Source organism: Cydia amplana, chromosome 5 (genome assembly GCF_948474715.1).
Source record: "Cydia amplana chromosome 5, ilCydAmpl1.1, whole genome shotgun sequence".
In the NCBI taxonomy this organism is placed as follows: domain Eukaryota; kingdom Metazoa; phylum Arthropoda; class Insecta; order Lepidoptera; family Tortricidae; genus Cydia; species Cydia amplana.
In genome coordinates, this window is record NC_086073.1 from 14,105,638 (window position 1) to 14,128,712 (window position 23,075).

At 43.8% G+C, this 23,075-nt stretch overlaps 1 protein-coding gene across 1 annotated transcript in view; it reads right to left on the minus strand.

Annotated features, from left to right (window-relative positions):
- LOC134648377 (transcription-associated protein 1) overlaps positions 1 to 23,075 on the minus strand; it is a 49,147-nt gene that overhangs the window by 12,733 nt on the left and 13,339 nt on the right. Inside the window, exons 12-35 of the mRNA XM_063502905.1 lie at positions 21,317 to 21,552; positions 20,554 to 20,794; positions 20,130 to 20,331; positions 18,667 to 19,000; positions 17,869 to 18,030; positions 16,656 to 16,907; positions 15,806 to 16,005; positions 13,912 to 13,982; positions 13,364 to 13,569; positions 12,718 to 12,888; positions 11,043 to 11,252; positions 9,342 to 9,488; positions 8,664 to 8,912; positions 7,853 to 8,101; positions 7,350 to 7,463; positions 6,603 to 6,811; positions 5,855 to 6,093; positions 5,277 to 5,508; positions 4,461 to 4,647; positions 3,789 to 3,919; positions 3,093 to 3,243; positions 2,169 to 2,312; positions 1,490 to 1,760; positions 185 to 396 (exon numbers count right to left, since the gene is read on the minus strand). Of these exons, the coding sequence (XP_063358975.1) occupies positions 185 to 396; positions 1,490 to 1,760; positions 2,169 to 2,312; positions 3,093 to 3,243; positions 3,789 to 3,919; positions 4,461 to 4,647; positions 5,277 to 5,508; positions 5,855 to 6,093; positions 6,603 to 6,811; positions 7,350 to 7,463; positions 7,853 to 8,101; positions 8,664 to 8,912; positions 9,342 to 9,488; positions 11,043 to 11,252; positions 12,718 to 12,888; positions 13,364 to 13,569; positions 13,912 to 13,982; positions 15,806 to 16,005; positions 16,656 to 16,907; positions 17,869 to 18,030; positions 18,667 to 19,000; positions 20,130 to 20,331; positions 20,554 to 20,794; positions 21,317 to 21,552 (4,820 nt within the window). The remainder of the gene's footprint in view (positions 1 to 184; positions 397 to 1,489; positions 1,761 to 2,168; positions 2,313 to 3,092; positions 3,244 to 3,788; positions 3,920 to 4,460; positions 4,648 to 5,276; positions 5,509 to 5,854; positions 6,094 to 6,602; positions 6,812 to 7,349; positions 7,464 to 7,852; positions 8,102 to 8,663; positions 8,913 to 9,341; positions 9,489 to 11,042; positions 11,253 to 12,717; positions 12,889 to 13,363; positions 13,570 to 13,911; positions 13,983 to 15,805; positions 16,006 to 16,655; positions 16,908 to 17,868; positions 18,031 to 18,666; positions 19,001 to 20,129; positions 20,332 to 20,553; positions 20,795 to 21,316; positions 21,553 to 23,075) is intronic.

Below are 23,075 nucleotides of genomic sequence, written 5' to 3' on the forward strand. Positions count from 1 at the left end.
GGCAAAATGCACTTAACGCTGACGCCGGGCGCCATTCAGTGTATAGCGGCCGGAGCGTTCGTTTCGTGGCCGAGGTATAAGATAGAGTCTGTGCGGAAAGAGAAGAGTCGTGGAATGTATGGGGCCTAATACATTTCACGACTCTTCGCTTTTCGCACAGACTCTAAAAGCAAGTGTCACTCACGGTGTGTATCTGCGCGGCCTCGCTCAGCTCCATGAGTTGCTGCGCGGCGCGCAGCAGGGGCAGGTGCGCGTGCGACACGACGCGCGGCAGGCGGCGCCACTCGCGCAGGCACTGCGCCGCCGCGGCCTCCGCGTGCCGCTCCACGCCGCTCAGCTGCTGCTCCACGCCCGCGCAGATGCAGAGGTAGCCGCGGTACAGGTTCACCAGCCAGGCTACGGAAATGTGCCAAAATATAAATAATCTATATATATAAACGTGAAAGACCTGAGTGACTAAAATCAACGCACAGCCCAAACCGCTGGGACTAGAAAGTCCAAATTGGGCCCACTAAGAAAGGATTTTTCAAAATACATCCCCTAAAGGGGTGAAAATTAAAAAACTCCTGCGCGTGTGAAGCCGCGGGCAAAAGCTAGTAATAAATAAATAAATATTATGGGACAATAATCTTACACAAATCGACCTAGTCCCACGGTAAAGCTTTGGTTTCCTCCGAAAGCGGTGCCGACATGTAGCGGCCGTCTCCATACAAATACTACGAAATCCATATTTAGCCGTATTATTTAGTAGCACCGTCATGTGCCGCTATCCTAGGAAAACCGATCTTAAGCTCATAAGGCTTGTGTTGTGGGTACTAGACGACGATATATATAATATATAGATACATATAAGTAAAAAAAATATTAATCTGTTTATTTTCTGTTTGTTTGTTTTTGTTTGTTAGTACTTAAATACATAGAAAACATCCATAACTAAGGAACAAATATTTGTGATGAACACACAAATAAATGCCCTTACCGGGATTCAAACCCGGAATCTTGGTCAACCAGATCTTGACAGTAGAAAAAGGCGGCACGTTGAAAAATGTAGGCGCGAAGGGATATCGTCCCATAGAAAATTTGAATTTCGCGCCTTTTTTTACTAACATGATTTGGTTGACCAGCTGTATTATACACATTTCAAATCGTTTGTGCTGTTGACTTAAAAGGTACGGCCACATCTAGGGACGTAGCAAACTTTTTCTTTTTTTCCCACTAACTTATCGACGTATCAAAACCGAACGGAAAGTATTTGCAGAGCTGCCAATTGCTCACAGTAAAGGACACTACGTTAAATTTTTACCGCAGTCCGTAGTCATGAAAACTACCGCTACTGGAGCCCATTTTACAAAAACATGAAATCTGTAAAACAAGCGGAAGTCCTTTTCAAATAAAAAATTGTTCAAAGTTCCAAGCTTTCGTTAAACGGCTCCTCCGAGGGTCACTATCATGGCATTAGTACACACGTATCTTTGTCACCTTTACTTACCCAATTCTTTCGGACAATTGTACTCCACTTCAGCAAGCGCATCTTTCATGGTTGTCCAGTTGGGATTCCTCCACGCGCTCTCCAGTATAAGGAACGGGTCGCGGACGCTGCGAGTCAACCCCAGCTCCAGGAGAGAGTCCCATTGGTTTAACTCCTTGGCGCATTTGATCCAGTGCTGCGTCCATAGAGTACACTCCTTGTGCATGTTGTATGAGGATGGGTTTGCTGCATACTCTTGTTTTAGCTTGCTCATCGCGGTGTCATATGCGCCCTGTAGATTGCAGATATTGTAATTGAACACCAAAAAAAAGCCAGCTTTGTAGTTTACTTCCTTTTACATATATATACTCAACTAGACAGGTTCTAAAAACGTCTTAAAAAATAAGGGATTTAAGTTGAACCCTCATCTTTGCATTCGCGATTAACGCCATAACCTGAGGTCACCGAAGCAATCTACCCATCAAGCATAATGCATTCTTGTTCAAAATTGTAAATTCTTATGCTTTTATTTATTAGACTTGTCTATCTTATACATTTTAATTTGCCCACTCGATAACAAAGTTAACAAAATAATTAAAGAAATAAAGAACTGAAAGAATCGAAGATAATAGGAAGAATAAACAAACATATAAAGAATATGACTGGTCATATTGTGCCAAGATGATTTATGAACAGATACCTGCGCCAGTTCGTAAAAGCCTTGCTGCTCGTAGGCGATGGCCAAGTTGGTCTCGCGGTACCGAGCGTGCTTCTGCCACAACCCGGACCACATGTCCTCTTCTTGCAGGAGCTCATACATGTCGCTCAGGGAATCCAGTATCTCCTGCTAGGCAACATAAATTTATGAATTTTTATGTTAAAATATTTATTACGAGAAAAAATTAATAAAGCGGCTTTATTTATTGCTTTTGTGAAATCGACATGCATCTTCTTAAATTTTTTTTCTACTCCCGTACTTTTATTTGTCATTTAAAGGGTCGTGCACACACCTTTAAAACCCTACCTTATAGTTGTCAAGACAAGTCTTTAGTCTATTCCCCAAAAAAGAATTTGTGCATACACGCAGTATCTTTTTGGCGATTTTACGATACTTTGTGTAATGACTACTTAAAAAATATTGAATGAAATATGTTGCCAACCTTATTTTAAATGTCATCTCTGACAAATAAGTGAACCATACACATGTTTTTTTTTTATTTCATTCATTCATTCATTCTTTTCCCGCCCGTACCCTCCGTTTCTGCTACTTCTTGAATTAAAAATATTTGATTTACAATTTTATTTAAAAGTAAGTGCTTGGTCGTAGAAAAAGTATTGTATGCAACGTTGTTTAACTGAGTCAAAAAATACTCGTGGCGTCTTATTTTCGGCTTCGCCTCAACTTGTTACTCACGCCACTCGCCTTTTTTGACCTCTCTTAAACAACGGTTGCATAAAATACTATTATCGCTGTATGCTGCATATTTACATGATGATGTGTCAATAAAGTTTAAACAATATTAGTATTTTAGACTGTTAATGTAGTTATTGAGGTAAAAATACCCATGTAAAATGTGAACAAGGAAATGATTTCTTCGATCTGTGATTAGCCTACAATACTCACGGTAGGAGTAGTACTTTCAACCTCGTAGTCGTAGATTTCCAGCAGTTCCTTCGGTACGCGACCGGCAGCTTGGTCGATCGCCATTTGTTCCAGATTGAGAGTCATGCGGTGCCATAAATTGTGCGTCTTTCCAAGATATTTCATCATGGGCCTGACAACAAAATATTGTCACTTATTTCCTCTAGCATATAAATATTATTCGGCAAATAATTGAAGAACCCTTGAAAATATTCAAATTCTTTTTCACCTCAGCAGCTCCAATCGAATCGAATTTTGCTCACTGTTTTTAAGTAGCAAAGTACCCTTGTTCGAGCTGCTGAGGTGAAAACTTAATTGTTGGTATATCTTAAGAAAACATGAGTGAATAGAGGTAAGATGATGAAGAAGGAATACATTTTTCGGGTTCTCTAATAATGTTCTCACTGCTGAGGTGAAAAGTTTTGTGAACTACACGAGATCAAAGTTATTTACATCTCGTGCGCTTTTGAGTCCCTTACTACGCTCATGATTCTAAATTAGATTCACTCGCTACGCTCGTGAATCTAGTATAGAATCTTTCGCTTGCACGGGACTCAAAATAAGCACTCGAAGAAATATCAAACTTTGATCTCTTGTTGTACAAATAACTATAGATGTACACATACCGGTTTTTGACAAAAAGCCATTACGAACGGGAGTAATTATTGAGTTACTTACGGTTTAATACTGACGGGTGGGTTGCACCTTGCAAGAGCTTCTATAAATGTGTTAAGCGCGCTTAATGGTTGGTCCCTTTGAGTCACATGGATGCCAGAGATTATGAATGGGACAATCTCATTTATTATTGTCTGAAATATAAAATAATAGGATTTAAAAAAAACCGGCCAAGTGCGAGTCGGACTCGCGCACGGAGGGTTCCGCACCATCAACAAAAAATAGAGCAAAAAAATCGTGTTTGTTGTATGGGAGCCCCCCTTAAATATTTATTTTATTTTATTTTTAGTATTTGTTGTTATAGCGGCAACAAAGATACATCATTTGTGAAAATTTCAACTGTCTAACTATCGCGGTTCATGAGATACAGCCTGGTGACGGACGGACGGACGGACAGCGAAGTCTTAGTAATAGGGTCCCTTTGGGTACGGAACCCTAAAAAATGAGAAAATGAATTATAAATGAACTAGCGACCCGCCCCGGCTTCGCACGGATTTACAAATTATACAAAAACCTTCCTCTTGAATCACTTTATCTATTAAAAAAACCGCATCAAAATCCGTTGCGTAGTTTTAAAGATCTAACCATACATACAGACAGACAGACAGCGGGAAGCGACTTTGTTTTATACTATGTAGTGACAAGAAATATTTTGTTGAAAGTTGTGTGACTAACCGGCAGTTGTGTGGAGTCGAGCGCGCTCCACAGCGCGGGGAAGAGCCGCAGCCACGTGTGGTGCGCCAGCGCGTCGTCCATGTGGCACAGCTGCGCGCACGCCACCACCAGCTGCTCCGTGCGCACGCGCCGCGCGAGTTCGAGGAACTCGGACTGCTTGGCGACTATTTGGTTTAGGGAGCGTTGTCTGAAACAAAAGTCCGTATTAGAAGTTGCAATTAAACCCACAGATAGACCCACAGTACATGTGTGATATTACGAATCACGTTGAGTTAGCACAACGAGAAAACTTCGTCGCGTCACATGGTGGTAATACCGCTTTGCGCTAATAACAGAATACGTGGTGCGCAAGCGGATGTAGGATGTAGGTGTGGATCGACTGGTCATCTCACGATGTCTGTGACAACTTAGGACCTACCTTAGGAGGTAACAACCTCGTTACTAACCTAACCTCTCCAAACATCAAGAAAAGCAGTAGCGGGCGAGGATAGGCCGTCCGTCTGGGCTGGAGACCGATGGAATCGAGAGCGACGCGATGACTTAATAAATAAGGATGTTAAGCTACACCATGTGTTATTCAGTCTTACCACAGAATAAATAATACGAGTACTAGGTACAGAAGATTCACTCTCTAACAAAACGCGTCTTTTACGACCGATATGACCGCTAGGTGGCACAAGCGCGAGCAGGCGTCCGTTCCATAGCGGTGCGTGGCAACTACTATGGTTAGACACCAAAATTGGTGTGGGCCGCATGTACTTGTAAGTACTTGTAGCGACGTGACAAAATCGCGGAGTGAGCCACGCCTGGTCTTACCTATTGGGTGCATTCTTGACATCCTCCTTCTGATTGGAGCTGGAGTCCAAGTCCATATCCAGCACATCCTCCTTGTCAGGATCTAGCGAGCTGTCTCCATAACCATCGCTCGACTCCTCTTTTACCGCACTGAGGATCACGAACGACTTGCGTTCCTCGCTGTCTGCCCAGTTGATGACGGCCGAGATGCTTGGCAGGAGGTATTTGGTGTTTGAGAGGCGGATTTGGGTATCTAAATAAGAAATAAAAAAAAATTGTTAAGTACATAGAAAAAGGTTAGATTCACAATTATTACACATCAAATTTGAACCCATCGAAGATCAATTCGTGTGTCACACAGATTTGGTTGGCTTTAGTTTAAAGTTTTTTGTGCAAATAAATGTTGAAGATGTTTTTGATCTGTTGTGACTTGTTTTTTATCTGTTGTGCACTGACCACAATTGAGGCACTAATCAACGGCAAATAGCTGAGACGATGTTTTAACGATAACAGAGGTATGATGCAACAACCCATTCTTAGTGAGACACAATAAAACAAGCACTGAAACGAAATATTTATATAGCAGTATAAGTACTCACTGGAGACACAGGTGACAAGCAGCAGTTCCAGACACTGCTTGATCCAGAAGTGCTGGCCGATGTGCTCCCAGTTCTGCGAGCAGATGATGTAGAGCAGGCGGTCGAACACGCGGCGGCGGACGCTCTGGTCGTACACCTCGAAGAACTTGGCGCGGATGTGCGGCTGCGGGCAGCGCAGGCCCGCGAGGAAGGCCGGCTCTAGCTTCATGGACAGCTCGGTCATTTTTAGCTGGTCGTCTCTAAATAAAGAAACAGTGTTTAGTTAATAAAGTCACTGACTGGTGAGTGAGTGAGTCGGTACTTATAAAACCTTGAGCCTTTTATTTATTTATTTGAACTTTATTACACAACAAAGAAAAATGTCCAAAGGTCGGACTTAACCAGTCAACTATTGGGTAACAGAGCCAAATGTTGGTGCAGGAGAGATTCATACATAATGCGGGATCACTTTTATTTAACTTTAATTATCAAATACAAACAGCTGATTTAACGCCTCAAGGCAATCTCTTTCAGAATTGTAGGGACATACAGGAACCTTTCGTTTTTCACGTTCCTCGAGGAATTAAGGACCGTAAATCATCTGATCCTTCTAAAATATATCTTAACCTTTAAACGAAAGCTGCTCCTCGTAAGCTGAATGTTGGCCTAGCGACCCATCGGTTTTGTTTTTGTTACATGTTAGATAAACACACCTCACGTTAATAAAGTACTGAAAGTAGTTTTGTTCCCTACATCATGTACCACTCACCTGTACACATAGTTGATGAGCTCCAGGAAGTGCGCATTGAGCTCCAAGTCCTCGGGGAAGCGTTTCTCGACGTACAGCATCAGCTTGGCGAGCAGAATGGACTTCTCTCGCAGCGACGGCGCCGCGCCCGCCCCCGCGCCCGCCGCCCCCGCCGCCGGCGCGCGGCACTTCACCCACTCCTCCACCATGCGGGTTATGGCTTTCATCACCTAAATCATAACAACACGGTACACAATAAGGTCGCGTAGATGTCATAAACAAAACCCGACCTCATTTTCATTCGCTTAAGGCTTAGCACGCACTGCGGTTTTTAAAAAGCGGTTCCGCTACCGCAAAAAATGTAACGTACGGCATTCTTAAATCGCAAGTGCGTGCGCTTATAAAGAATGCCGTACGTTACATTTTTTGCGGTAGCGGAACCGCTTTTTAAAAACCGCAGTGCGTGCTAAGCCTAAGATCGGTTTTCCTAGGATAGCGGTGCCGTCATATAGCGGCCGTCTCCATACTAAATAATACGATTAAATATGGATGTCGTAGTATTTGTATGGAGACGGCCGCTATATGACGGCACCGCTTTCGGAGGAAACCAAAGCTTTATGTTTTAAATGTCAAAACATTTCCTACTGTATATGTTTCAAATTTCGAGGGTTTATTTAGGCCTTGTCCCTCTATTTATAAGAGTTTATCTAGCCCCGTATAACGGTACCGTTTTATTTAAATAGATCTAGTTCAACTCATGATAATCACCTTAGCATCTGTAGTTTTCTCGATAAGTCCGACAAGTACGCTTCCGATGAAAGTCTTCCTTGTGTCGCCGGGCATTACGGACACACGAGCTTTGAGTAAATCTAGAGCCAGTATCTGAAAGAAAAGCATAGAAAGAGTCAAACTATGTTTACTATCAATATGTTACAAAAACATAAACAAAAATAAGTATGCCATACCGCGCCCCAATCGGCCTACACGCAGGGTCGCCATGTTAACGAAATAGTCAAGAGTACATACATAATTACTTTAATATACGTTACTTAGTTTAAATATGGTCGGACGACATTAGAAAGACGGCAGAGCCGATCTGGCATAGAACCAGAATACAGAACAACATGGAAATCCATGAAGGCATATGTTCAGCAGTGGACGCAAATATGCTAAGAGAGAGAGAGAGATTTTAAATACGTGCAGTGTGATAGTGTGGTGTGTACAGGGCTCACTGCACGCTGTAATTTAATAACTATAATTTTGAAACTCACCAACAGGTCTGAGATGGAGGCGTCCGGATTAGGCGCCACGTGGTCGCGCGCCATTCGCTGCAACACCCTCATAAGCGGCAGCAACAAGCGGTCGATGTAGGCGGGGTTGGACGCGCAGCACGCCTTCAGCATCATCAGCGGCCCGAGCAGCGCGCCCGCGCCGCCGCCGGCGGCCGACTTCTCGTACGTCGCGAGTCCCTCGAACGCGTATTTGCTGACACAGGAGTATAGGGTTTCCAGCTCCTCGTACTGGGGAGAAAAAAGGTTTTATGAATGGAAAAATAGTTTTTATGATAAAATTATTAAATGCAATAATTATCATATCTAATACCTTTAAACGAGCAATTCTTGCTTATTTATATATATATATATATATATATTATTTCGGGGATCTCGGAATCGGCTGTAACGATTTCGATGAAATTTACTATATGGGGGTTTTCAGGGGTGAAAAGTTGATCTAGTCTTACCTCTGGGAAAACGCGGATTTTTGAGTTTTTGTATGTTTTCCGAGCAAAGCTCGGTTTCCCAGATATTTTCATTATAAAGTTAGCTACCTAATCTGAACAGACCAGATTTTGACCAGTTATTATGTAGTGGAATCGAAATGATCATCGTGTGCAGCCGCCGCAACGAAACTAATAGTTAATTATCAAAAATAGTTTGTCAAAGGGCTGTCTCATTTCAAACATAGACAGAGAGAATCATACTATCTTTGTCTTACACTAGTACTAGCACCCAAAAGTAAAGGATGAGTATAGTTTTCCTGGTTCTACTGACTGACAAATTGGTTTGACCAACTATAACTTACTTTTGAAGCTTGCGCTGCGCCCGTCGGCTCAGTTGGGAAGATGGCGGTCAGTTTAGCCAGTAAATTGTGCGTCAGTCGCACAATCTTGGCGTTTGTGGACGCCACACACGCCGCCAGCCCGCGCTGTAGCGGTTTGAGGGCGGCTAGCGTCTGCTCCCGTCGCAAGACGCCCAGTAAGAACGCGAGGAGCTCGAGCGCGGTGCACGCGTTCGCGCAGGCCGCTGCATTGCTGTCGGCGGTGGCGAACACCTGCAAAAGGAAAAAAGTCAGTAATCCAAGTTCGAAACTACTCAAAATTGCGAAATTTTCCGCATGGTAAAATCTGGATAACAAATTTCTTCTTAATTCGTTTTGCGTTTTAAGCGGGAAGAGGTAACTGAGAGAGAAATATTATAGTACAAATTTATGATTTGACTTAGAAAATACGCCTTTGCTTGTTCATTATTAAAATTGTGTAAATTACTTTTAAATAAATTATAACTAGATATAAGATTAATTTGCAATGCCCTACCAGGGCGCCGTGTGTTCCACAAATTTTATTGTAAAAACTTTATTATGTACCATGGTTCGCAATAAATGATTCTGATTCTGAAATAAAGTAACTTTCGCATTTATAAGTACCTATGGATGTTCAACATCGAGAAAGTTTTGATTGTGTAAGGATAAAGATGTACATGCCTTGTCTAGCCAGGCCAGTTTAGGCTCGCAGTGGTGCGGCCACACGTCCGGCTTGAGCGCCGCCTTGAGCAGCTGCACGCAGCGCCGCGACAGCTGCTCGCCCGGCGACCCGCCCGCCGCGCCCGCCGCCACGCTGCCTTCGTTCACCTGCACAGACACCTCAACAGTTTACACAAATTCTGAAAAACAATAGCTGGTTTTGACGTTAGTGTTCTTTGTACCTTGTACCACTAGCAGTTTGAACAAATGAATAACCAACTGCAAGATTAATTGCACATAAATCACGTCATTCGTTCATTCACTATTTTTGCAATTACTACTCTATGAAGTTATCTTAATCATCATACATCAGGGTTCTGGGTGCGGGAACGATTTCGTGTATTTATAACTTTGTTTATTGTAAAGTAATTATAATTACCAACCAGTTTACCAACCTATGAATAAAAAACTGTTACTAAACTCCTAATGTGCTTAATTTTTTTAATAGTTTTTGTTTTTATAGTTTTTACCTACTTTTTGGCTAGTGTAAAACATTCCCGCGCCCAAAAACTCCGATGTATGTTGATCATTCACCTCAACTCTATTGTAATACGGGAAGCATCACTCCGGATAGTCCAGATGATGAACACACCCAGTCCGTGTTGAGCAAGGTATTGGTTTCCTTCGTGATACAGACCTGACAGGCCAGCTGCAGCAGAAGGTTGACGACCACATCCACATGCTGGCGGTTGAGCGGTTTCGCCGCGTCGGGCTCGGGCCGCGCACTGGCTTGAGGACTCGTCCAGCCCGTGTTGAGCGCCTTGCTACATCCTTCGTGATACAAACCTGACAGGCCAACCGCAACAGAAGGTTGACGACCACATCCACATGCTGGCGGTTGAGCGATTTCGCCGCGTCAGGCTCGGGCCGCGCGCTGGCTTGAGGACTCGCCCAGCCCGTGTTGAGCGCCTTGCTACATCCTTCGTGATACAAACCTGACAGGCCAACCGCAACAGAAGGTTGACGACCACATCCACATGCTGGCGGTTGAGCGATTTCGCCGCGTCAGGCTCGGGCCGCGCACTGGCTTGAGGACTCGTCCAGCCCGTGTTGAGCGCCTTGCTACATCCTTCGTGATACAAACCTGACAGGCCAACCGCAACAGAAGGTTGACGACCACATCCACATGCTGGCGGTTGAGCGATTTCGCCGCGTCAGGCTCGGGCCGCGCACTGGCTTGAGGACTCGTCCAGCCCGTGTTGAGCGCCTTGCTACATCCTTCGTGATACAAACCTGACAGGCCAACCGCAACAGAAGGTTGACGACCACATCCACATGCTGGCGGTTGAGCGATTTCGCCGCGTCAGGCTCGGGCCGCGCGCTGGCTTGAGGACTCGCCCAGCCCGTGTTGAGCGCCTTGCTACATCCTTCGTGATACATACCTGACAGGCCAACCGCAACAGAAGGTTGACGACCACATCCACATGCTGGCGGTTGAACGGTTTCGCCGCGTCAGGCTCGGGCCGCGCGCTGGCCTGCGGGCTCGCCCAGCCCGTGTTGAGCGCCTTGCTACATCCTTCGTGATACAGACCTGACAGGCCAACCGCAACAGAAGGTTGACGACCACATCCACATGCTGGCGGTTGAGCGGTTTCGCCGCGTCAGGCTCGGGCCGCGCGCTGGCCTGCGGGCTCGCCCAGCCCGTGTTGAGCGCCTTGCTACATCCTTCGTGATACAGACCTGACAGGCCAACCGCAACAGAAGGTTGACGACCACATCCACATGCTGGCGGTTGAGCGGTTTCGCCGCGTCAGGCTCGGGCCGCGCACTAGCTTGAGGACTCGCCCAGCCCGTGTTGAGTGCCTTGCGCGCCTCGCCCGCCATGTCCTCTGAGGATCCGCGCTTTACCGCGCCGCTGGGTGATGTCGCCACCTGTTTACAAATACTACTGAGTCAGACAAAAGTGTCCGAACGCTACAGTTACGTCTCGTCTCGTAAATGTATCGTAAGTAGGTAAAGTCTGCTTTTAAATTTTACTAGCGATCCGCCCCGGCTATAATACATAAACCTTCCTCTTGAATCTATTTAAAAGAAACCGCATCAAAATCCGTTGCGTAGTTTTAAAGATCTAAACATACATAGGGACAGAGAGACAGCGGGAAGCGACTTTGTTTTATACTATGTAGTGATTCCTATAACTGAATCTTATACCTTGCCGTGCTTGCCGTCGCGCTAGAATCACTAGATCTCAAACGACATGACTCAATGATGAGATCTCATATAGGACAACATACGCAAAACTGGTCTCAAGCCCAGTATCGTGTTAAATGAAACCCTCCAAATGGACTTCAGTCAGGATAAAAAAAAAATTACTAACAGAAAATTAGGTACCAATCACAACCATCAAATAATGTGCCACTAACCACCAATGATATTATATAACCATAGATAGGTTATACTCATACTTGAGGAGCACAAAAAATACTTCCATATGTATTTCTGTGCCTACGAAGAAATCTGTTATTTTTGAATAATTTTCTCACTCCATCCATCTTTGTCACACTCGTTGTTAAACATAAGGTCGTCTCTTTCTCGGGAGCTCGTTAGCACGTGCACATTTCTCGCTTGTCCAGCCGCGACTAAATGCAACTCGTACAATTTGTCACAAGGTAAGCACTTTAATTTTGGAACGCCTATAACCAGTGATCGGAATTGGTAGTGCCATTTCACGGGAACGGGACTTCGGTGCGTAAGCTTAGTATGGATATACCTTTTCACCCCGGGTTTTCATATTACCTACTTCAATAGGGATGATGACACATGTTGAATTTTATAACAAAATCTAGTAAAATAGATAGCAAATGAGCAATTTATCATAATAATGTGGATATTAAAATAAAATACGGAAATGTTACAAAAATACTGGACCTGAAAGTTTCAAATATTTTTTTTTTTAACTTCTAAAATATTGTATAGCAATTATATACATAAACGCAATATTTCACGGACAAAAACGCAATTTTCTTGTTTTGTCCATACTTCAAGATGGGATCTCAATGACCTTGACGTCACGTTCACTTATCCTTTTTTGAGGGGCGTTTCGAGAGTGAAGTGCGACTGTCGCACTTTGATTTCTGACTTTTGTGTTGCTTTAATGCAATGGGCCCCATATAGACATTTGATCCTAAAAACAAAGCCGATCGATGGATACCACAAATGAAAATTAGTCATGTAGCCTATTAAAGACATGCCAAGAAATATTTTCGTGAAAAAATAAGAGTCTTGGAATCCCGAGTCTTATCCATGTTAAGTACAATGTTTGAGGTCATTGACCCCAAATGGCACTACCTATTCCGATCATTGCCTATAACCTATCTTGAGTTAAATCATTGCTTACGACGTCATCGTGCGTGTGGTCGCGGATGCGCTGCAGCTCCCACTTGAGCGCCACCTCGGCCAGGTCGACGGCGAGCCGCCGGTGCTCCAGGGACGCGGTGGCTGACAGCCCGAGCCGCTGCATGGCGCCCACCATGTGCACGACGAGCGCGTGCCGGACCGGGTAGTACACCTGGTGGAAAACAAGGTACAGTCGCCGTCAAATATATCGGAGCGGCCGAGGAGCTCGCAAATATCTGAACACACCTTTATTGTCAAGTCGTTAGAGTGCTCCGATATATCTGATGGCGACTGCACCCTACTAAGTCCACTAGCATATAGGAACTTATACTGTATTATCATAACTCAGCAGAGTATTTAGAGTACTTAGAACCTTCCAATAATAAGCATTTTTGACGAACGAAATTACGCTACAGACGGTTGGATGCAACCGGCCCTAGTAGCATCCCACAAGCAAAGATTTCCAGATTTTAGTAGTGTTTGTATTTGAATAAGTATTGTTAGCCTATAGAAGATTTTTTGTTGCCGTTTTAGCTGTCATGTATATCCAGACAGAGTACTGTACCATTTCTCAAGCTAGCAACAGGAGAAGTTCTACAACTCGCCATCTACAAGTACGAAATTACGCTTTTCAACTTTCTATGTACCTTATAATGTTTCACAACCAACTGAAGTATATGGAACAGCTGCTGCACCGAATGGCCGTCTTCGACTATGATCTTCTTCGTCCAATGCGTTAACATTGTGTTGCCGTCCTCCATACGCTGTGGCATCGCCGGAGTCAATATTTCAAGCGCCTGCCGAACTACTGATCTTGCTTCCACTGCGTGGGCTTTCAGAAGACTGTGGAACACTGAAACAATGCGACGAATTAGAAATAAACCCAAGAAACTCTAATGAAAAAAAACCCGGCCAAGTGCGAGTCGGACTCGCGTTTCAAGGGTTCCGTACATTAAATCCGACTCACGCTTGACTGCACATTTATAATAGATTTTCCTGTCATCTATAGATAAAGAACTATTTTGTGTATTTTATTTCAAAATTTTAGACCCAGTAGTGTCGGAGATAAAGGGGGAATGGTTGGACAGAGAGACAGACAGACGCACGAGTGATCCTATAAGGGTTCCGGTTTTTCCTTTTGAGGTAAGGAACCCTAATGAGAAGTAACAAATAATAAAATAATAATAACAAATACCTTGTAACACGATTCGCTTGTGTATAGCGAATTTGGCTATGATGTGACTGAGCAATAGATGCCCATGATACCTGTAATAAAGGAACAAATTGAAATAGATTACAACCGATTTTTTTTCGTATACGAACTCGTATACGATTTTAGTTACATTGCGGAACATGGAGGTTACATCCATTCAGCAGACCGATCAAATGACGCAATGTAATAAAACTCACAGCATGCGAGTTCGCGCACCGTCTAAATGAGCCCTAAAGCTTTGGATTCCTCCGAAAGCAGTGCCGTCGTGTGGCGGCCGCTATATAGCGGTGAATGACGTCACTAGAATGTCCTCTATGTAAACAAGATGGCGCGGTTTCCTAGACGGCGTTGATTGTCAACGTAACGTAAAAAAGCGGTGCCGTCATTTGCATTGCATGACGGCCGTCATGACGGTGTCGATAGTTTCGTGAACGTTTTATTAGATAGCGGTGAAGCCATTTTGAATAAATGACACGAGATTTGAATAAATGATCTTCCGTATACTACGATTATTTTCCTCTTCTGATGGCCTATGGCCGTTATCCGTACCGCGTCGCCGCAAGCGAACTGTTCTCATGGTACACTCACCGGGTCGCCGGGTCCACGTAGTTCTTGCCCAGCAGGCACGGCCACGCGAAGGTCATCAGCCGCCGCAGCTTGTTGCCCTGCTTCTTGTTGTTGGCGTCGTGGATGTGAGCCGACGCCTGCTCTAACAGCAGGCAAGCGAACTGTTCTCATGGTACACTCACCTGGTCGCCGGGTCCACGTAGTTCTTGCCCAGCAGGCACGGCCACGCGAAGGTCATCAGCCGCCGCAGCTTGTTGCCCTGCTTCTTGTTGTTGGCGTCGTGGATGTGAGCCGACGCCTGCTCTAACAGCAGGCAAGCGAACTGTTCTCATGGTACACTCACCTGGTCGCCGGGTCCACGTAGTTCTTGCCCAGCAGGCACGGCCACGCGAAGGTCATCAGCCGCCGCAGCTTGTTGCCCTGCTTCTTGTTGTTGGCGTCGTGGATGTGAGCCGACGCCTGCTCTAACAGCAGGCAAGCGAACTGTTCTCATGGTACACTCACCTGGTCGCCGGGTCCACGTAGTTCTTGCCCAGCAGGCACGGCCACGCGAAGGTCATCAGCCGCCGCAGCTTGTTGCCCTGCTTCTTGTTGTTGGCGTCGTGGATGTGAGCCGACGCCTGCTCTAACAGCAGGCAAGCGAACTGTTCTCATGGTACACTCACCTGGTCGCCGGGTCCACGTAGTTCTTGCCCAGCAGGCACGGCCACGCGAAGGTCATCAGCCGCCGCAGCTTGTTGCCCTGCTTCTTGTTGTTGGCGTCGTGGATGTGAGCCGACGCCTGCTCTAACAGCAGGCAAGCGAACTGTTCTCATGGTACACTCACCTGGTCGCCGGGTCCACGTAGTTCTTGCCCAGCAGGCACGGCCACGCGAAGGTCATCAGCCGCCGCAGCTTGTTGCCCTGCTTCTTGTTGTTGGCGTCGTGGATGTGAGCCGACGCCTGCTCTAACAGCAGGCAAGCGAACTGTTCTCATGGTACACTCACCTGGTCGCCGGGTCCACGTAGTTCTTGCCCAGCAGGCACGGCCACGCGAAGGTCATCAGCCGCCGCAGCTTGTTGCCCTGCTTCTTGTTGTTGGCGTCGTGGATGTGAGCCGACGCCTGCTCTAACAGCAGGCAAGCGAACTGTTCTCATGGTACACTCACCTGGTCGCCGGGTCCACGTAGTTCTTGCCCAGCAGGCACGGCCACGCGAAGGTCATCAGCCGCCGCAGCTTGTTGCCCTGCTTCTTGTTGTTGGCGTCGTGGATGTGAGCCGACGCCTGCTCTAACAGCAGGCAAGCGAACTGTTCTCATGGTACACTCACCGGGTCGCCGGGTCCACGTAGTTCTTGCCCAGCAGGCACGGCCACGCGAAGGTCATCAGCCGCCGCAGCTTGTTGCCCTGCTTCTTGTTGTTGGCGTCGTGGATGTGAGCCGACGCCTGCTCTAACAGCAGGCAAGCGAACTGCAGCAGCGAGATGCGAACTGCGTCCGAACACGCGAACGGGTTCTCTGGATCAATCACCTGTGGTATACAGAGAATTGTTAAATTCTAACATGTGATTCTGACATTAATAGGATAAGATCCACTTAAAGGACACAAACTAATCTTGAACCATCATCTAACAAAGCCTAACCTTTCTGTAATTCAAATAGGACCTTAATTTTACTGCGATATTATGAGTTACGGCTCGGCCACGACATTGAGCGACTTGCGACGGCGGCAGCGATAACCATAGGTTGGAGCGAGACACAGCGATCGGACCTTTCGTTCCCACCTATGATTGTCGCTGCCGCCGTCGCCAGTCGCTCAATGGCGTGGCCGAGCCGTTAGGTATATGGAGAGACAGGCCCGATATGAACACTCGATGGATGAATAGAAATTACACAGAGACGTTGACAGTGTCATCTATACTCCTTTCTGAGGCGTATTCAAATATATCTTCAAGAGTTAGAAAAAGCTTAATCCCTATAGCCTTTTTTTTAATATATCGATACTAGCAACCGGCCCCGGCTTCGCACGGGTTAACAAATTATGCATAAACCTTCCTCTTGAATCACTCTATTTAAAAAAACCGCATCAAAATCCGTTGCGTAGTTTTAAAGATCTAAGCATACATACAGACAGACAGCGGGAAGCCACTTTGTTTTACATAGTGATAAATCAGAACTTACATTATTGATGAACACCGAGACAACATTATCCGAGTTATCCTGATAGGGCGCGGGCGGTCCGCCGACAATCTTCTGCCCCTTCTCGAAGCTGACCGCGAAGCACGGTATGAGGATCATCTGCAGCACTTTGGCTTTCAGCTCCTGCGACATGGAGTCCGTGGAGAAGTGCTCGACGAAGTGGAAGAAAGCCAGCCGCTTCCAGTCGGCGGTGTAGTTCTGGGCGACGGTGTTCTCGAGGAAGTCGCGGAGGAACTGTGCGGGATGAAGACATTTTGGTAAACCGTTGACATCTTAATCGTTAAGGTTGTCTGGAAGAAATCGCTTTTTAGCGATAAGACGGCCTGTTATTTACGTCTGCTTGTGTTTCTGTTTTCTTTTGTTGAGGTGTGCAATGAAGAGTATTTGTGTTGTATTGTATTTTCACAGATTTATTTATTTAAACTTGTTACAAATGGCGGACTTAATGCCTAAAGGCATTCTCTACCAGTCAACCATAGGGCTAAACAGAGATGTAATAAAAATGGTGCAAGAAGAAAAGTAAGATTTCAGTGTGTTATTGGATTAAAATTGTATTTTATTTTAGTCTCTAGGGTTACTTTAGTGGTGGATTCTTGAAAAAAATGCGTGGTTACAATAAGCTCAAGGAAAAAAAAATAGGACACTTATATTTTTAACAAGTTTTTATTAGGTCGACCTAACTAACTGTATGTAACTATGTAATGGAATCTTGCAAGTTAAATTTGATCCACTTCCCGGTTTTGATTGAGCTGAAACTTTGCATACACATGTAAGTCGGGTGACAATGCAATATTATGGTACCATCGAGCTGATCTGATGATGGAGACAGGAGGTGGCCATAGGAACTCTGTGATGAAACAAGGCAACCTAATTGTCTTAGGTGTTTTTAGAATTGTCTCGATGTGTATTAGTTGTCTGTCATAAGAAAAGTACAGTCAGCGATAAAAGCTTGTACCAAAAATTAAATTTTTGCCAAAAACTTATTCTTTGAAGAAGGCATAGAGATAGAGAAACGAGTTCAATGGCTGCTACATTACAAAGCTAGTTATGTATTTCACAACTAAAACAATATGTATATGCCAGATAAAAATTAAAGATGTACTCTGCTTTGTGACCTATGGCGGACTTATAAGTTTGATTATCTTTGAAAAAGAGAAACTTAGAAATGTAATAAAATAACACAATAAAAGGTTACCTGGAAATCGGGAATGAAGCGATCGCACAACGCTCTCAGCAGTTGGAATAGCAAGTTGATTTTGTCCGGATGGTGGCAGAAGTAGTGCAGCAATATCTTCACGATCAACTTCGGCTCCTTCCAATGTGTGCAATCCACGTTTTCCACCTTCTTGTGGGTTTCCTAAAACACGATCAAAAAGAGTTAATAACAAGACATTCTAGAAAACATCTAAGATATGTTTACATTTTTCGCCTTATTACAAAGGAGTAAGGTGCAAAAGTGTAAACATGTCTTTGACGTCGACTGTACAATGGCGAAACTCATTAGAAATCTTCAACAACAGGTTGTGTATCCATCCAACTGACATTCATCATCAATATCATCATATCAGCCGTTTAACGCCCAATGCTGAGCGTCGGGCTCTCTTCAAGTACGCCAATTGTCCCGGTCCTGAGCTAAACTCATCCATCACCATCATTAACTGACATATTTATTTATTTATTTATTTAAATTTTATTGCACAAAATATATACAACAATGTACAAATGGCGGACTTAATGCCAAATGGCATTCTCTACCAGTCAACCTTAGGGCTAAACAGAGATACCTTCAATTGGTGCAGAGAGAGAAAATATATTGAGTGAGTTAAAAAAGCAAACTATACTTATAAATTACATAAATAAATAAAATATATATAAACTACCACATATTTATAAAATACATACTATAAATATAATAATGAAGGATATTATGCATCCATAAAAGAAAGCCAGTAGTAGTAGTAGTTAAAAATGGAAGAGGCTACATAATACTCACATGATACTGATCACTACACCAGATCCTCTTCAACAGCTCAATCAAATCATGCTGTGTCGACAACCATTGGTCATCATACTTGATCAACAGCGAAATAACTCTGATCGCCTGGAACTGCATCTCCGCCTTATCCGCTTGAGGGATGGTCGCGCTGGCAGCGCCCGTGTTGGCTGCTAGTAGTTGCATGAGCCGGACTTTCTTGGAGGTCTGGAGTGCTTCGCGGTAGGCGGAGCCGGCTTCGGGGTGCTTCACGAGGTAGATGAGGAAACGGCTCCACTGCTGGTCCTTTATGTTGTTGTCGCTCATCACTAGGTCGAGTGTTTCTTTAGGGTATCTAGAAGGAAAAAATTGCCACCTCAAAACTCATTGACTCCTTAAGAGCCCATCAACGTGCTCACTAGCGCCACTGCCGGCGGCCGTTTTTGTTTCGAGTTCATAGATTGACGAATCCAGCAACATAAAAACTAGTTTGATTTATACAAAAGGTACTTTAATACAAGATACAGTACGTAGAGGCCCCTTTTTAGGGTTCCGTAGCCAAATGGCAAAAAACGGAACCCTTATAGATTCGTCATGTCTGTCTGTCTGTCCGTCTGTCTGTCCGTCTGTCTGTCCGTCCGTATGTCACAGCCACTTTTCTCCGAAACTATAAGAACTATACTGTTGAAACTTGGTAAGTAGATGTCTTCTGTGAACCGCATTAAGATTTTCACACAAAAATAGAAAAAAAACAATAAATTTTTGGGGTTCCCCATACTTCGAACTGAAACTCAACATTTTTTTTTTCATCAAACCCATACGTGTGGGGTATCTATGGATAGGTCTTCAAAAATGATATTGAGGTTTCTAATATCATTTTTTTCTAAACTGAATAGTTTGCGCGAGAGACACTTCCAAAGTGGTAAAATGTGTGTCCCCCCCCCCCCCCTAACTTCTAAAATAAGAGAATGATAAAACTAAAAAAAATATATGATGTACATTACCATGTAAACTTCCACCGAAAATTGGTTTGAACGAGATCTAGCAAGTAGTTTTTTTTTAATACGTCATAAATCGCCTAAACACGGAACCCTTCATGGGCGAGTCCGACTCGCACTTGGCCGCTTTTTTAAAAATATCTTTCGTTAAATTTAAATAATCACGATTATTTAGCAGGGGCGCTAGTGAGCACGTCGATGGGCTCTTAATTCATCTTGAAGGAGGAACAAATCGTAATTCCCGCGTGCTCTTGCGAATGTCAGACCTCCAAAATCAAAACAAAGAAAGCTGGATTCTAATGTTCAGCCGCAATAATTTATAATTACGTTGCCAATTTTATTTCTGGCGAAGTTGGCGGCTCTCTTACCAATTTCCTCATCATGGCATGATTTTTACATTTGATGTATCTAGTTCGAAAGGTCCAGCTATGAAAATAATTGGCCCCTATTGACTGCCTCTAAGCACTCATTTACAACTTAACTTACCTTAATAGGAATTTGACAAGTGGTTCCCTAAACGGCGAGCCAGCCTCGATCATGAGCGACTTCTCAGTGTGGAAGATGAGCCGGCACAGCACGTCGATGAAGCGCGGCGACGCGGCCGGGATTTGGTGGAAGATGCCGATCAGGATTATGATCTTTTGCTCGTTTTCCATGTTCTTTGATACGCTTTGTAGGAAATTGCCGCCTAAAAACAAAAAATGTTGAAGAATAAATAAAATATCAGATCAACTATGAACTGAAATAGATGTCATATACTAAAGAAAAAGTGACCAAGCCTTCCAGTGGCCAAGCTTTGATCTTTTGCGGCTAACGGAATAACCTCTAGACGACAGGATCACGGCGGAGCTCGTCAGAATTTGATAACATATATAGAGATGATTTTGACATAACTAAATATGGAACATACCTCTATTCGTTTGTATCGAATAATCCAACAGCTTCTTCAGCAACTGCAGCAACTGTTCGCACAATTTTTCACTAAACGTAGACGGGAAGAGCTGCGTTAAGTACGAGAGTCGCTTGGCGCCGTTGACGCTCAGGTTGCGGTGGTCGCCCAGCGTCAGGAGCAAAGGTCTCATCACGGGGTGCACCATCTCCATGTCGATTTGGAAGCCGGAGAGGAATTTCTGCATACATTCGAAACCAGCCTGAAAGTAACATAATGGCGTTATACTTTGTTTTTTTGACAAGATGAGCTCTTAGTAACATTCAGACATGTAAAACAATCTAACAGTAAATATTTATCACGACCTAAATGGATGGCCTGCACACATTGCTTATCAACTTCTGAATCAGAAAGTCAGATTTTCCTTCGTTTTATTATATTCCATGAAAACTAACCTTATTTCTACATTTCCAAAAGCGAACAACAGAAAACAAATTCATTTTTTTTAATAGTGATCTTTTTGTAGATCCGCTAGCTAGCAGTGGCGGCGCGTCCATAAAAGCCGATTCCCATCGGCATGCCTGTTTTTGGACGTTTGAGCAGAGTTGTAAAGCAAATATGTAAGCCAAATTAGCCCCGGCTTGCCTATATGATATCTTTGACGCGCCGCCACTGCTAGCTAGAGAATGTAATGTAATTTCATAAATACACAAATTTGCACACAATATGCTCCGCACCTTTTTGACCGCTTTCGGATTGTGGAACTACTAATGCGATCACTTACTTGTTGTAGCTCCTGGTCGTTTTTCTCCAACGACTTATAAAGCACTTGGAAGATCTTCTCGCGGCAGTGCTTCTCCTGTATGTAGTGGCAGGCGGCCAGCGCCCTGAGCGCGGACGCGCGCAGCGGCACCAGGTTCACGCCCTTGTAGCACGGCAGCTTGCCCAGCACCGCGTCCTCCGCCTCGCACAGGGACAGCAGCTCGCGGAAGAACACTTTGTGCTCGTTTATGTTTAGGTCTGAAAAAAATGTTTAGAAATTATCATGGTATAATAATATACTCCGCCTGGTACTCTCTTCCGAGATTCGCGAATGACCTAACTGTCACTTGCCTACGTCATCATGCTGTTTACAGGTTCTCAAACTTTAAAATGTGGGAGAATTTTAACCAACGGTGAAAATTATTTTAACGGCATTAATTTTAAGTTATTCATGTAGAAACATACTAAAATAAAACAAATCTATACTGCCCTTTTCACCCCTACTCTTACAGTTCCGAATAGAACAGCCAACCATTTTTTTTTTTTTTTTTTTTTTTTTTAGTTTAGTTTATTTATTGTAGGTAATACACAAAAGCATTTACAGGGGTGCAAAGATTATCCTAATTATGTACAATTGACAAAGTGTAGGTACCTCAGCTAAAAAATATATATTGTGTCAGGTTGCTCTGGTTCCTACACTAGGCTCAGCCTGTCTCGTAGGTAACCCAGACTCAAGAGAGTTTATACAATAGAAACTTAAAGCCAAGGAAGAGGAAATACTAACAGAAATTACTCTTACATTTTTACAATAAATTAAATTAAAAAAACAAATCTTGTGAAACTATCTTAAATTATAATAAAACTAAAATTTACCTAAAATTTACCTAAATTTTCGTAACAAAACATTAATTACCAAGCTTACGACGTGAAAAGTTTGGAAAACACTGCGACTGCTGACACTGAGCGAGAAGGAAATAACAATTAACACGCGTTCGACAAGGATGACGGTCAGGAACAAAATGGCGGATTGTCAAATGTGACAGCGCTATCCTGTGTTGCCAGTAGTGTAAACAAAATTACCCGAACGTCTGAAATTTCTTTCGTGAATCGGAAGATATTGCTAACGAATAATTAAAAATGACGTGTTATTGTAAAATTTAAGATAAAATACAAATAAATGAAAATTATAAAATTATAAAGAAATATTTTAACTTATTAACCATAGATATAATGTACCCATGTAACATGTTATGTTGAAATAAAGTGGCAATGTTATTGTGACGTAGGCAAGTGACACTCTGGGAAGAGAAGACCATGTTTTATTAGACCATGGAAATTATTGTTTTTTCTACTCGTCGACTGCAATGCTCGAATTAAGACTTCGTATACCAAAGTGAAATCGCATACTTTTTTGGGGACCCCAACTCAACTATAATAATCATTTCGATACTGTTTAGGCAACTATAATATTCATTTCGATATAGTTTAGTCAACTATAATGAAATTGACCAATCGAAGGCGCGGAGCAAGTACCAGGGCCTCATGAATTACGAGAAGGTGTCGTTGACCAACCGGCCGGGGGGCGCGGGGCGCGGGGCCGGGTCGCGTACGAGTATGAAGGTATCGCGGCTGCTCGCGCATCTTAGCTGTATACTTTTGGTTTTTTTACCTACATATATGATTCTTCTACTAGTTTTAAGTATTTTTTTGTTGAGACGTAGAAAAAGTATTGTATACAATAGTGATATAATCAAGCTTTTCAATCTCGTACCTTCCTTAGG